General features: G+C 33.5%; 2 protein-coding genes across 2 annotated transcripts; one reads left to right on the forward strand and one right to left on the reverse strand.

Annotated features, from left to right (window-relative positions):
* Positions 1 to 1,177: 1,177 nt before the first annotated feature.
* On the reverse strand, positions 1,178 to 2,595 carry LOC145615906 (glycolipid transfer protein 1-like). The gene is made up of 6 exons (XM_081670787.1): positions 2,478 to 2,595; positions 2,231 to 2,286; positions 1,891 to 2,021; positions 1,592 to 1,727; positions 1,314 to 1,445; positions 1,178 to 1,213 (listed from the first exon to the last, which is right to left on the reverse strand). Exons 1-6 carry the CDS (start codon positions 2,593 to 2,595, stop codon positions 1,178 to 1,180), a joined length of 609 nt encoding a protein of 202 aa, XP_081526913.1.
* A 2,867-nt stretch (positions 2,596 to 5,462) lies between these two features.
* Positions 5,463 to 7,622, forward strand: LOC145625309 (protein FAR1-RELATED SEQUENCE 5-like). The gene is made up of 5 exons (XM_081678368.1): positions 5,463 to 5,877; positions 6,010 to 6,457; positions 6,575 to 6,702; positions 7,154 to 7,401; positions 7,488 to 7,622. Exons 1-5 carry the CDS (start codon positions 5,463 to 5,465, stop codon positions 7,620 to 7,622), a joined length of 1,374 nt encoding a protein of 457 aa, XP_081534494.1.
* Positions 7,623 to 14,877: the final 7,255 nt, after the last annotated feature.

Genomic DNA, 14,877 nt, shown 5'->3' on the forward strand with positions numbered 1-14,877 from the left:
CATCTGATTTAAGATAATGAACATAAGAAAAATTATTCATATATATATATATTTATATATATATATATATATATATATATATATATATATATATATATATATATATATATATATATATATATATATATATATATACATATATATACATATATATATGGGAGGAGGCTCTGGTGAGAATAGTTCTTATGTGAGAAAACTTTTTATGTTCTAAATTTTTACTCATATGTTCTAAAATTTAAATCTGATGTTTAAAAATTTTCCCCAGGTGTTCTAAATTAAATCAAATATTCTAAATTAGTACTCACATGTTCTAAACCATAAATTAGTTAAGTTAGATGTTATAAATTTCGAATGACTTATTCCGAAATTTTAACTTATATGTTCTAAATTTTAAAACGAGCGTGTGTTCTAAGATTTTTAGTTATATGTTCTAATTCGAAAGCATATGTTCCAATTTTTACTCACATGTTCTATATTTTTACTTATATGTTCAATATTTTTACTCCCATTTTCTATATTTTATACCAAGTGTTCTACATTTTTATTCATACGTTCTAAATTTTAAATTAGATGTTCTAAATTTTAATCATATGTTTTAAATTTCACAAAGCAAATTTTTAAAATTTTTACTATCATGTTCTTATTCTTGAATCAGATGTTCTAAATTATTGCCCACACACATGTTCAAAATTATTAGTCATATGTTCTAAATTTAAATTTGAGTTGCATGTTCTAAATTTTTACTCGTATGTTCTAAAAAATAGATCAGTTCTCATATAAGTATGAATTCTCACATATGAACCTGTTCTAAATTTTTACTCGTATGTTCTAAATTATATATATATGTGTGTGTTTTTCATTGCTATCATGTTTTTGTCACATATATGGCATCATACAAAAACTTATCCTTCATTAGAAGTGTAGGATTTGAGAAACAAATTCTTGTTCAAAAAGGGAGGAATCATGTACATGATGGTGGAGCAACTAATTACATGATGCATGGTTGAGCAACTAATTAATAATAGTTACTCTTCGTTCTTTTGTTACAATAATGATACAAAGGCTACTCAACTCTAGCAGTAGAGCTTAAGCTTAAGCTTGAGCTTAAGTTTTGCAATTAAGTCTGCTAAACTATCAAACGCGAGCGCTTGCTTGTATAACGTATGTACACTTAGCTTCATGGAGCTTTGATATCATCAACTCCAAAACTAGCCTGTTACAAGAGTAAGACAATCATAAGCAATTACAGAACTTTAATGAGTTTGTTTATATATTTTTCATGCATGTTATTCTAATGTTTTCAATGCACTTACCAAGATTTTGTGATTTTCTTCAAGTACTGAAGCAAAAGTTCTACATAATTTCTCAATCTCAGCATTAATTTCGACACTACCACCTATTGAACACATAAACTTCTTTCTGTCTGGAGCAAGTTTAATGAGAACCTGCAAAAATTCATATAAGAAATTTGATAAATTCAAAATTCCTTTGTGCAAAAGTATTTAATATTGTATGAGTAGGAAAAAATTAATTTTGCACACTAAATTAAAGGTCATCCAAATTAATTAATATAATGTATTGTAATATATACCTTAAAGGTTGAGATAGCCATCCAACCATGCCATTTCTTTAGTGTTCTCTTATAGGAATCTGTACAAGCTTGTGTCATGGACCATTCCGGATGCTCTAATAGGTTGCGAAAAAATTGTACCATAAAATCCATCGCCCTACAAATGTCAAAAAAGAAGTAACTGTACTTAACTAGCTAGATACTAACACTATTAAGTCATATGGTTGAATAAATCATATTATCGACAAATAACTCAATAACCTAACTATATACGAAGTATATCCATGAAATTGAACTTCCAAATTAGCAATTAGTATTACCTGTTCAACCAAACAAGTGCATGAGTGCAACTTGATGAACTCCTTGCTATCTTGGAATCAACCTCCTCTTTTGTCATAGTACACAAGTTACTGTATTTTGAAGGATTAGAGGCATACTTCAATTCCAATTTCTGCAAAAAAGAAGTAAGAAATGTGACTACTAAAATTTTGAAAAAAAAAAAAAGAAAAGAAAAACAACAACAACAACAACAATATAGATATATGTACAACTAAAACTTTATGTGATCAAAGGTAGCCAAATTTGAAGCTATATATGCATACATCAAATTAAACTTCAATTTTGTACACAAACACACACAAAAGACATCAAGTGTCTTACCGTGACATTACATGCGACATCGGCCTTTATACAAGACATTTGTGAGCCAAATTTGTCTGTAACAAGATAAAATAGAGTGAGACTACAACCATTATGTCGCATTTGAGATTATTATTATTATTATTAAAAACTTGCAATAATTGTGTGTAAATTAAAAAAGATTCGATATTAAGTCACAAACTAAACTAGCTAGCAAGCATCGACTATGTACAAGAGATCGAGTAAATAAGATAGTTAATTGCCATACCTATAAGGGGTAGTAACAATCTGCACAAATCCAAAAAGGGCTTAGTAAGAATAATTCCCTCTTCGGACCTAATAAGTTTTACTCCTTCAACTGCGCGAGTAAACACATTTCCTTCCATTATTCTTGCTTGCACCTCACTTCATTAACATGTAATTATAAAGAATAGCAATTCTAGATTATTTGCAAGATGTTGAGGAAGGAGTGACTACAACCATACATCAATAGTCTGCATGCACCATAAAATCCACATATTAGTTAGAGAAAAATATAAGAAACTAAATATTGCATAATTTTATTGCATGAATAAAGTTTAATCACAAAATGCTAATTGTTAAGCAAAATGTCAAATTTAGTCACTAAATTAAGTATTATAATATAATGTTTCAAAAAAAAAAAAAAAAAGTATTATAACCTTTAATGCATAAGAACAATCAATTATTTTTTATACAAGCCAAACTATATGATGAAAATATGAATGGACGTATTAATTCTAAGAGATGAACCTATGTTATACATATATCATATCATGAAAACATTCATAAAATTTAAGCAATTCATAAAGTTTGCATTTCCCATAAACATTAATAAAATTGAGACGCAAAAACAATATGCACCCAATCTTCTTGTGTTAAAAAAGATACAAAAGATAGATTGATGAGGATATTCATGATTCTATAGCACGAAACAGAAATATGCAAAAAATATTAAGTCATCATACATGTGATTCAAATCATTGTTATAGCATAAATTGATCATGCAAAAAAGAATAAAATGTGAGCAAAATGAAAAGAAAAGGATCACGCATTACCAGGACGATGGAAATTGTTAGGATAATGGGAGAAAGAGAGGGGTAGTTGTTCAAGGTTGAAATGCAACCAAAGAAGAAGAAAAGGAGAGATAATCGGTTACCTTATATTAATTTAAGGGGTTTTTTTTTTTAATTTTTTTTTTTTTGGGTGTCTAAATACCTTCTTTTTTTTTTTTTTTTTTTTTTTGAAGAATAATCTAAATACTTATTATTATTTTTTTATTTATATTTTAAGGGAAGTTTTTATGTGGCAAAGAGATCAAATAATCAATGTCGTATTAGAGTTGATGTAGTAATTTATACTTGTCCTAAATAATCCCCGAGCAAATGCCCAGAATTTAAATTTGATTATAATGAAGAAATGTATATATTTTATGTATTTCAAAAAAGAAAAAGAAATGTATTTTATGATTAGGAAAATTTGTCCAAAAAGTACTTATATGTTTGTTTGTTGTGGAGAAGGGTCTTATATGTTCAAAGTGGTGAAAAAAAATACTTATAATTAAGTCACTTTTGTTGTGAGGAGAGACCTTTGACATCAGAATATGGCTAATGACTTTGCTTTTCCGCCATTGATCATCATGTGAAATTCATGTGATGTTTAGAAAAAAAAAATGTCTTTTTCTTCTTTTTTTTCATGATATTTTGAGGAAAAAGAAGGAATTTTGAGAGAAAATTTAATTTGGGGATAGAAAGAGATAGAGAGAGTGAAAACGTGGGAGAAAAAAGAATGGAAGGGCCTTTTAAAACATCACATGCCACAGTGTGATGATCAACATCGAAAAAGTTTAGTCAACGGCCATATTTCGGCGTCAAGGTCCCTCCTCATCACAACAAAAGTGACTTATAATTACCTTTTTCACCACTCTAAATATATAAGGTCCTTCTTCGCAAATAAGTGGACATATAAGTACCGGCCTTTCTGACAAATTTTCCTTATAATTACCTACTTAAAATTGCATTACTTGCTTTGGAAGTATAAACCTTTTTTTAAAATTCAACATCTTTTGGACATGCTTTTTAGGAGTTGATTAGTGTAGGAAAACGAGCAATTTTATCCAAATTATTTTCACACCGAGAATAGAGAACGGTTTAGGTACTCCAGGTATACATTATTTTGATTAAGTTGTACGTTTACACTTATTTCTATCTCAAAGTGAGTGTCATGAAGGTTATATGAAGGGTGTTAGTAGAAGACTAGAAGCTAGTGATAATGTGGAATAGGAGGGTAATTAAGAACCTCCTTTTAAAATATTCTCTACTAATCCACTATTGATGCTCTAAATCCCAACGGTTTTCTTTCTCCCTAGAAAAGGTAACAAATGGTAATGTCTTTTTGTATGGTTATAAATTGACCATAGAAAAACTCAAAAGATATGCTAATCATTACGAAAACTCTACATTCACACTTGGTGTGTAAGAGCATTTTACACACTACCAATAAATTAATGACAACTCAGCTGGTCCCACACAAAACAAGAGAGAAGGGAAAATAATGGGAGGAAAAACTGAGCGGTAGCTAGTTTTTCTGGGCTATTGGCGGTGTTATGTTGTTCTAAGGCGGGAATATTGTGATAGAGCGCCAAAGTGAATTTGGGTCCCACTTAATTTCATCATCGTTGTCTTTAAATGGGAAATTAGGAACTTAGCATGCAATCCTTTATTGCTGCCATTGACATAGTTAGCAACTTAGCATTCAAATAATTCTATACAAAGAATTCAACAACTATACTAACGTAAGTATAATATCAATTCTCCCCCACTTCTGCAATCTAATTTCGTTGTTAATATTTGAAGATTCAAAACTTTTCCCTATTGATTGTTGATTTCCCCTTCATTCTGATGGGTAATATTTCCATTCTCGTTGTAATTTTAGACGGTTATTACGATTTTATGTTTAAATGTCCAATTAAGTTATTTGCAGTCGAGCTCGTCATTCTTTCGGATTGTGGTAGAATGTTTGTCTTTCAATTCCAACTTGTGATGACTGTTTCAGGAGTTCGTTGACAGTTTAAGAATTTCTTAGGACTTCACATCCCCTGTTATAATAAGTCACTTAAATATATTATATAACATTTTTAAATTTACAGAATTACTTTGTTAATGTTTGTGTCATTAATAATTTTCTAGTATCAAAATGTTAATTATGTAATTGTATTGAGGTATAGTTTTAGTAAATGGAGAGCGAAGCCCAATTATCTGGTGTAGCTATGAACATTGATCACAATGTGTTGGATGAGATGAACCAAGTCGGTCAGAATGACGACATTATAATTCCTAATCTTAATGAAGAGCCAGAGGAAAATGTTAGTTCGTCATCTAAAGGTGACCATGTTCCTGTTAACCAAACTAATAGCAGTGTAGACAATGACAATAATCGTGTTGCTGCCATAGCCCTAGCTGTTGGGATGTTGTTTCAATCGGGTGAAGAATTTGCCCAATGCTGCCATAAGTACGCTTATGAGAAAGGATTTGAATTTTATGTTAGAACAGATACATTGATGAAGGTGTACAAAGTAGTAGATGTCAATCGTAGAGGTGTTGGGGAAAAGGAGCCAAAGTACCATATGATGTCTCGTATTAGAATGGATTGTAAGCTTAGTGTCAAAGATAGGAGCAAAAATGTAGAGCACAAACGGAAAAAAAAAAAAAAAAAAAAAAAAAAAAAAAAAAAAAAAAAATCTTGTACATAATGTAAGGTATATGTTGATGGAAGAATGTCAGGGGGATGGTTTGTAATCACACAATGTGTGTTGGATCACAATCATCCTCGTTTGCCGGATTGTACAAGGCGCATGGTGAACTATAGAGGTATAGAAGACGATAGCTATGAGAGAATGGCTCTAAATGATTCTGCTGGGATCTCTTTGGGTAAGAGCTATAATTCGTTCGTTATTGAGAAAGGAGGACCTTCGAAATTGTCATTCACCAAGCAAGATATGATAAATGCAGTGCACGTGCAACGCCGCCTTATCTTATTTCAAGGGGATGCACTTGCCGTAGAACAACACTTTACAAAGATGACCGAAGAAGATCCTAATTTTTATAGTGATATTCAACAAGATCAAGAAGGAAAACTTCTAAATGTTTTTTGGGCTGATGCTAGGGGTCGTGCAATGTACCGAGATTTTGGTGATATTGTGTCATTTGATACAACCTTCTTATGTAACAGGTATAATAACGTTGCATAAGCACATTATGTTTGTTTTACATAATCATTAATTTGTAACATGAATCATTTATCTATTAAAGGTTTCACATGTATATTCTCAAAAAATGAATTTTGTAGGTACAAAATGCCATTTGCTCCATTTGTAGGCTGCAATCATTATGGGTCTACTATACATTTTGGAGCTGCCTTAATCACTCATGAGGATTTCGAGTCGTTCGAATGGGTATTTAGACAATTTCTTGAATGTATGTGCCAACCTCCTAAAGGAATATTGACTGACCCAGTGTAAGGCTATAGGGAAGGCAGGGGAAATTGTGTTTCTTGACGTGTCGCATAGGCTATGTTTATTTCACATTAAGCAAAACACAGCAAGGAACTAGGGGAAGTTACCTAGATGAAAGGAGATAGAGACAAATTTGAATCATGTTGTGCACGATAATTTTTGCATAGAAGAGTTTGAGGATGCATGGAAGGATATGGTTATAAAGTACAAGTTGTAAAAGAACACTTGGTTAAGTGACGCATATGCTAATAGGCATCGGTGGCTCCTGGCTATTGGCGTGGGCTTTTTTGGGCTTGCATGTCATCAACGCAACGTAGTGAAAGCACGAACCGTGGTGTAAAAGTGTACGTGTGTTTGAATACTAGGCTGATTGCAATTCATGAATCAATTTAATGCGTATTGTGGTGGCTTAGTGGAAAGGGAAAAGGACCTAAATTACAAAACAAAGCGTAATCCATTTTTCTATGACAACAATGTACTAGCCGAGGTGGTGTTTAGCAAGGCTTACACAAATGATAAGTTTTTGGAGGTGAGGGACGAGGTGATAGGGCTAAAGCACACCAATATAGTCAAAACAGGCAACATAGGATCAATGATTTTGTATGATGCAGATGAGAAGATCCCCAAACCAGTATGGAAAGCAACAAGGCAGACGTTTAAGGTTTCCGTTGATAAAGAAAAAGGCAAATTTAGTTGCAGCTGCAAGCTTTTTGAGTTTAGGGTATCTTATGTCGGCACATTATCCAGGTGATTCATACTGAAGATATCGAGTGCATCCCAGAGAAGTACATTTTGAATCGATGGAGGAAGGATCTCGTTAGGGATTACGAGGGCATAAAGATGTCTTATTACGACCCTAAGGATTCAGTTAACATAGCTTAGAAAAATGAAATTCAAAGGAGGCACAAATACCTTTCAACGTTAGCAATGCACAATGATGAGACACTCTCAATGTATTATGAAGCAACTAACATAGTTCGTACTGCTCTTGAAGATGTTATTGGTATTCGTAGGACTGATGAAGTAGATGTTTTTTATTGGAGTCACCCCCTCCATGAATAGAGTTTTTGGCCGGTGTAGGTTAAGTGACAGGGTAAAGTCGTATCCCCTAATCAAAAATAATTCCTAAGTCCTCTAACTAAAGCAGATAGGGAAGTAGGGTCGATCTCCACAGGGAAACAAGTCTTTCTATTCCTAATTAACTAAAATAATCTAGATTATGAAGTAACCAATATTTATATTTGAATAAGAAACTAAACTACTAAGATTGGGAATAGGAAGAAAACAATATATAAAAGGATCTAGGGCATAGGTTCACCAATAAATAATACTCCAGGGTAAAACATAGTAATCAATCATTGACATTGCATAAATAACATGATTAATAGGCTCTCGCAATTTATTAATCAACATAGATCTAACAGGCTCTCGCAATTTACTAGATCTAAGTTCTTATTGAAAATAGCCTTTAATATCAAATTAACATCTGCTCGATTCATCAATTCAATATTGCTATACTTTTACAAGCCGCAATTGTAAAGCGTTAAAACAATTCAATAAGAAATTATCACGCAATATCAAAAATCAATAATAGTCAATCATCAATGCATCAATTAACCAGATCGTAAAGGGCTTTCGCTACGTATTACAATCACAGAATTAATCTACTGGTATTAAATCTCATCTCTCGAATCTCGACTTAACCATTTATAAATTAATCTGCCTATTGAAACTAGACCTAAACATCAATTCTCATCTGTCGAATCTCGAATCAACATTGTCAAACTCATGCATAAAAGATCAGGCCTAATCTAGTCACAGAGCATTAAATCAATCAATAGGAAATTAATCTAGCATTGACAATTAACAACAATAAATTACCCCTTCATATTATTCATGGATCCCCATAAACCCTAGAAATAGAACTACTCACACATATTAGAAACTAAACTAATCAAAGCAATAAAGCAAGACATGATTAAAGGAATAAAATAAACAACTAAGATTAAGAGACTAGAAATCGTTACCAAACTAATCTGTATTAATGGAAATAATTAAGAACAAGAGTTGAGAGAAAAGTTAAGAGAGAGAAAAATCCTAAGTAGAGAGAGAAAGTCTAAGAAAAGAAGATAATCAAAATTCCGTACAAAACTCGTATATAAACGTTTCCTAAAACAAAAAATTAAAACTAAACTAATCAGGCTCCATAAAAACGCGCGCCCGATCGGGCGAAGGGCCGCCCGATCGGGCCCGCCTTTTTCTTCGCGTTCCTTCTCAGCAGCATCGCCCGATCGTGCTAGACGCTCGCACGATCGGGCGCTTGCTTCACTTTGAGGCTTGAACTTCGATTGGGCTTGATTTCTCGGCCCAATCCGGATTTCCTCTTCGGGTCTTGAATACTCGGTCCAAATACCTCGGGATCCCAATTACCGAGCCCTTAATCACCGGCTCGATGACTCTAACCGGCCTTGGGCTTCAAAGATGGTCGTGCACCTCTAATTCCCGTAGTCGCTTCATGAAAACCCCGAGAAAATGCTCCAAAGGCGCAATTTCCTACAAAACTCAACAAAGACTACGAAAATACTAGAAAACACAAATTAGTAATAAAAGTGGCTCGAAAGAGCCAAAAACACTACTAATTATGACCAAGGGACGGGGGTAAAATACTATATAAAATAGACACATCATTAAGGCCCAAGGAGAATAATCAAAGGCATCTTGAACGTGTGGCTAAGCCTATGGGTGAAAGTCAAATTTAGAATGCGGTTGACAAACGAGGCACTGGAAGGGCTCCTACGAAGAGAAATAAACATCCATCAGAAAAACGGACTCGTAAAAAGAAGAAGAAAAGCGTAAGTCTCATTTTGTGTTAACTTTTTTTTTTTACCAAAAAAATAACTATTATTTCCAGTTTGTTTGTTGTAACAATGACTTTGAGTAAATTGCTTTAACCCAATTTTTTAAAATTGTGTATCGTTTTAGGTTGATGATGACGATGAAGAAATTGGATCAGAAGAGCTTGATGGTGGCAATCTCAATGGGAATCGTTATAATTGATTTTCAAAACACGAGTGAAGAGGATGAGGATGAAGAAGACAAAAGGCATGAGGAAAGAATATTGGTGTTGGTAAGCAGACTAATAATGTGGTGAACCAGTAATAGATTCATGTAAATGTTTTTGGATAATCTCCTGACACCCAATATTGATTGCAATTTTTTTTTTTTTGTTTAAACAAAAGTGAGTAGGGAAAATACTATAAGCAGATTCTTGGACTGACAATCGACGCACTCTTGGAAGGTCCAACACCAGACGTTGAAACGTTTAAGTTTGTCAAGTGTGAGGACGTACCAACGGTAACATCAGTCCATAACACGGGCATGCTTTGTATCCTGCACCTATACAATCAAACTCAATCTGCTTTCTCATGGCTTCGTGTAAGTTTTTTTTTTCAACAAAATTTTTAGGTTTCGTATTATTAACAACAATATTGACATCGAAATGGTCCTCTTATTTGCAGATGTATGAAAAAAAAATGATGTCCTGTTTCAAAAATTCATATTTAGGTTTCGTATTATTAACAACCTAGATGGTCTACTTATGTAGATTTCGGCACATTTGAAGTATGAACATTTTATTTTCTATGATTTAAGTCAAATCGAACTGGGTAATTGCTATAAGCAAAAACTCTTTTTTTTTTTTTTTTTTTTTGCAGTTTTTTTTAACAAGGGAGTAGTCTAAACTTTTTAACATGTTCTCCTCTGTCCTTTATTAAACAGCCTCACTATGAATTTCCACAAATCATATTATTATATTTGGAGTCATATTTTTATTTGTAGAATCATATTATAAAACAGCAATAATGTCTAAAATCGCATTTTTATTGAAATTAAAATTAGATGTTAAACATCTTTAAATTACCACTTGGTTGCATAAGCTATACACAATGAAATGCAAAAAATTAAAATTATGCACATCCACCTATCAACAGTTGTTTTATCCATGACCTTGATTTGCAAATCCATTTTTGCCTTTTCACTATTGAAAAATTTGAGAACCAATGAGTCGGAATAACTCTTCAACTCAAATATTTTTTCCCGTAATAGGTTGTTTTCTACCTTTAACTTGTCTACCTCGCACTTCAACAACATGCATTGTTCGTTCTTTTAGTTGTGTCACTGCACTCCTTAAATTATTAGATTCAACCTCGCTTGCTTCATCTTCCCAGCAAAAATAGCCACGATCATCATTCTATGCATGGAAATAAATTCAAGTTTATGCGAATACAAAATAACTAAATTATTTTAAAAAACATTTGGGACGTTACCTCACCTTCCAATATGAGCAGCGGTAAAATTTCCGTCCGGCGTTAGATGTTTTTTTGCAAACTAGTTTCTTGGCTGGTAGATTGTGCTTGCATGAATGCAAGCCGGAGTCATCGAGGTGGTAAGAAGAAGTGAATGATTCATTATTGGAGGAAGTTTCTTCTACCAAAGTCATCTTAACATTCAATTTTTATATGTATGTGTTTGAAGCTTCGTCTCAAAGCACTTAATATGTGAATGTCATTGAATTGTTGCAAAGAATTAATTTATAGACAAGCATGTTGACCGTTGATGATTCAAATATAACAAGTGACCGTTGGAAAAAATATTATTTTATTCCCATGATACATCAAATCAAATTGATGTTTAAAGTGTCATTTTATCATTTATAGTTTGTTATACCGTTTACAGTATACATACAACTAATACAATACATTAGTGTACACAGTTTTGATATAACTTATACAACAACATAGACTACAACTTTAAGGGTATACTGTTGTGAAAGTTCACCTACACATAATTAAAGAAATTTGTCGTAATCAACATTGTGGTGTGTAATTCCAATAATTCATTGGGTATGGCTTTCCATAAACAACACCTTCAACGTCATGTGAAATCAAAGGTGTATGGTTAATAATTTGTTAACTGACAAAATGAAACTAATCAACAACTTTATTTGGTAATATAACTAGGTTGCAATAATCTTGTAATACCTTTGATTTTTCATAGCGACCTTGGTGACTGTGGTCAGATTTTATTGCCTTATCAACACTGTCTTGTGTCCATTCACAAATCCTGCATCCATTAACTTTCCAGTCTACGATACTTGCATGCCTTATCCAATCTAGGTAAATAATCTGCAACATATAACAAAAGTAAATCATCTGTTGTATCTATATTGAAGCATTAATTGTACAACATATCTTTCTTTATTAAGGAAACTTACCGCGAGTAAAAGTGTTCCGCAATCTAGCACCTCCCAATTATCACTGTACTTGGTAAGCCACTCCAACATGTACTTACCCCAATTATATTCATACGCATTACTTGCGTTATTCAAATAATATACATAGGAAGAACTTATCCAAGTTTTATTATCCATTGGACAAAGCAATACGCCTAGTGTGTACAACAGAAAGAGTTGCTTGAACATTGACTTGTTATATTTCTCAAAACATAGTTTATGATACACCTTAGAACGTTTTATGGCACCACGCAGCGAATTCTCCTTGTAAATTTTTTTCAATTGTTTGAATTCTTCGTAGTAAGCCTTTTCTGGATAAAACAAAATGTCCCCACCATTTCACTATCCACAACAGTTGTCAAGTCCTCCCTTATTTTAAGTGAATGGGTTACAGGATCAAACCTTGAAGCAGTCCAAATAATAAAGGATTGATCAATCTTTGTAACGGACAGATACAACAAATTGCCAAAACCCATTTCCACAACCCAACTTCTTTGATCCTCATTCAACTTTCCAATTAGTTTAACAAAAAAACTAAGGTTCTTGTGGACACCACTTGGCTGTCACAAGCAGCAAGTTTAATTACATAAACGAACTAAAACTATTAGGTGAAATCAAAACATAATTTATAGTATCACATGTCTAGGATAAAAAATTATTGTTAGAATTAGATCAATAATAACAATATGATATTAAAATAAACAGTAACAAAAATAATCTGTTATAAATCCCTCTTCTACATACATTGACATAAAAACTCAAATTAACAAATTCCACACAAAGCAATTACAAAAAATGTGTACCTTTGGTAATGTTGCGGCATCAATTTCTAAGTGTTCTAGTATTTGATTTACTACCACATGTTTTACCCTTTTATGCCAGGTCATATGCTTCTTCCTTCTACGAACCTCTGCCTTCAATGGTTGTTTATGTATGATATATACATTAACCATTCTACTAGTGAATTCCACCTCTTTTAATTGGTTAAAACCATCTCCATCCACCAGATCCAGAATTCATCATTCAAGGACGCGGGATAAGTAAACAACATACATAACCATTTACGGTGTGTTTGGATTGAAGGAAATGGAGGGAAAGGAAGGGAAGAGAAATGGAGTGTCTTTCATTTGGATAGCAAATGAGGAAGGGAGGGAATTGGAGGGGAGAGAAATGGAAGGATTAAATCGTAGGAAATTGATCCCTCCAACAATAGAGAGATTTGGAAGGAAAACTCATCCTTCTTCCCTCCCCTCCCTTTCCCTCCCCTCCTCTTCTCCTCCCTCCCCTTCTTTTCCTTCCCTTTTCTTTATCCAAACAAACCATTAAGCTAGGGGTATCAGCACGCTAATTTGACATACAAAACATGTATTATTTATAGCTATGAACACTATAATGGTATAAATATTTGAAAATTTTCCTTGGGATGTAGGGATCGAACCTAGCACTACGAAAATGGAGACCGCTATCAATATCAATTTGGTAAAGGGTATCAACACAAACAATTTCATAACACAAATCTACTTAACAACAAATAAAGCGTGGGTCGACTTTTCCAATACCATAATAACAAAAATGATACTATAAACTAATTCATAACACTGAGTTATTTTTCGCTATCACGGTGCTTGTAAATTTACAAGGTACTCAACCAAATCAGAATTCATGGTTATAATAAACTCAAAATCAATAATCACCTACTGACTCTGCGTTTGATATTCGCATCGCCGGCAACGATAATTAAAAAAAATGCAACATCGATGACGGAGCACATGCAACTATGGCTGGAAGTTTTTTGGCCAACATTGCAAACTTTTCCGGCGTATACTACGGTGGGAATTGGTTAGATGAAAAAAAAAAACAATTAGGGTTTTTCTACACAGTACCCTTGAGGTATTCACTTTTCCAAGCTTTGCCCACCCATTTTCAAAGTTCCACGTTGTAACCCCAAATTACCTATAGTGTGTACAATGTAACCCCTCCACTAATCCTAAAGTTAACAACGTTAACTTTTGCTAAAAAATCTGTTAAAAATTAAAAATAAACCCCTTACTCCTCCAAACCAACCCACCACCAACCCCTCTCTCCTCCAAACCCAGCGAACCCCACCCCAGCCACCGGACTTCACCCAAGCCACCGCACCCACCCTACGAATTGCACCCAGCAACCACTGCACCTAGCAAACCACCGCACCTAGCAACTAAATGTGCCACGCACCACCGTCGTTTCTTAGCTTGGAAAAATTTCGACCAAAATTAAATGCATAGTCGTGCAGATTTTAATTGAAAAAAAAAACAATTAAAACAAGTTTTGTGTATTTAATCCTCAAACTAATTAAACCAAAATTGATGAATTTAACAATGAAAATCAAATTGGGGAAAAAAATTAGGGTTTTCAATTGTTTTCGAACCAAATCTTTGATTTCAAAACAAAAACAACAATTAACAACTTAATTTTGCAATCCGAATCCGATGAAACTAAAGCTCTAAACTAATTTGTTGAAAGTTTCTGCAAATTTTCGAACAAATTCTCCATTCTTGCGAACACTTTCTTTGGTGTAGGTGAGGTGATATGCGATGATGGGGTTGTTGGTGTATGGTGGTTGTTGGTGTGTGGCGGTTGCTAGGTGTGGAGGTTGCTGGGTGCGGTTGTTGCTAGGTGTGGAGGTTGCTAGGTGCGGTTGTTGCTGGGTGCGGTGGTTGCTGGGTGCGGTGGTTGCTAGGTGTGGATAAATAAAACTAACGGAATTGGCAAACGACGACTTAATGGAAGGCTACAATGTAGACACTAAATGTACCTTGAGGGTACAGTGTAGAATTTTGAAATTGGGTGGGCACACTTTGAAAAAGT

This window comes from Chenopodium album, chromosome 3 (genome assembly GCF_948465745.1).
Source record: "Chenopodium album chromosome 3, dcCheAlbu1.1, whole genome shotgun sequence".
Taxonomy (NCBI): domain Eukaryota; kingdom Viridiplantae; phylum Streptophyta; class Magnoliopsida; order Caryophyllales; family Amaranthaceae; genus Chenopodium; species Chenopodium album.

What these genes read in the sequence shown, in the direction of transcription:
- LOC145625309 (XM_081678368.1), top strand. Translation starts at nt 5,463, where the DNA reads ATGGAGAGCGAAGCCCAATTATCTGGTGTAGCTATGAACATTGATCAC. An exon ending in GTCTCGTATTAGAATGGATT is followed by an intron (nt 5,878 to 6,009) that starts GTAAGCTTAGTG and finishes GAAGAATGTCAG; the next exon opens with GGGGATGGTTTGTAATCACA. An exon ending in CAACAAGGCAGACGTTTAAG is followed by an intron (nt 7,402 to 7,487) that starts GTTTCCGTTGAT and finishes CACATTATCCAG; the next exon opens with GTGATTCATACTGAAGATAT.
- LOC145615906 (XM_081670787.1), bottom strand. Translation starts at nt 2,595, where the DNA reads ATGGAAGGAAATGTGTTTACTCGCGCAGTTGAAGGAGTAAAACTTATT. An exon ending in GCACTTGTTTGGTTGAACAG is followed by an intron (nt 1,728 to 1,890) that starts GTAATACTAATT and finishes TGACATTTGTAG; the next exon opens with GGCGATGGATTTTATGGTAC. An exon ending in TGGCTATCTCAACCTTTAAG is followed by an intron (nt 1,446 to 1,591) that starts GTATATATTACA and finishes GAATTTTTGCAG; the next exon opens with GTTCTCATTAAACTTGCTCC.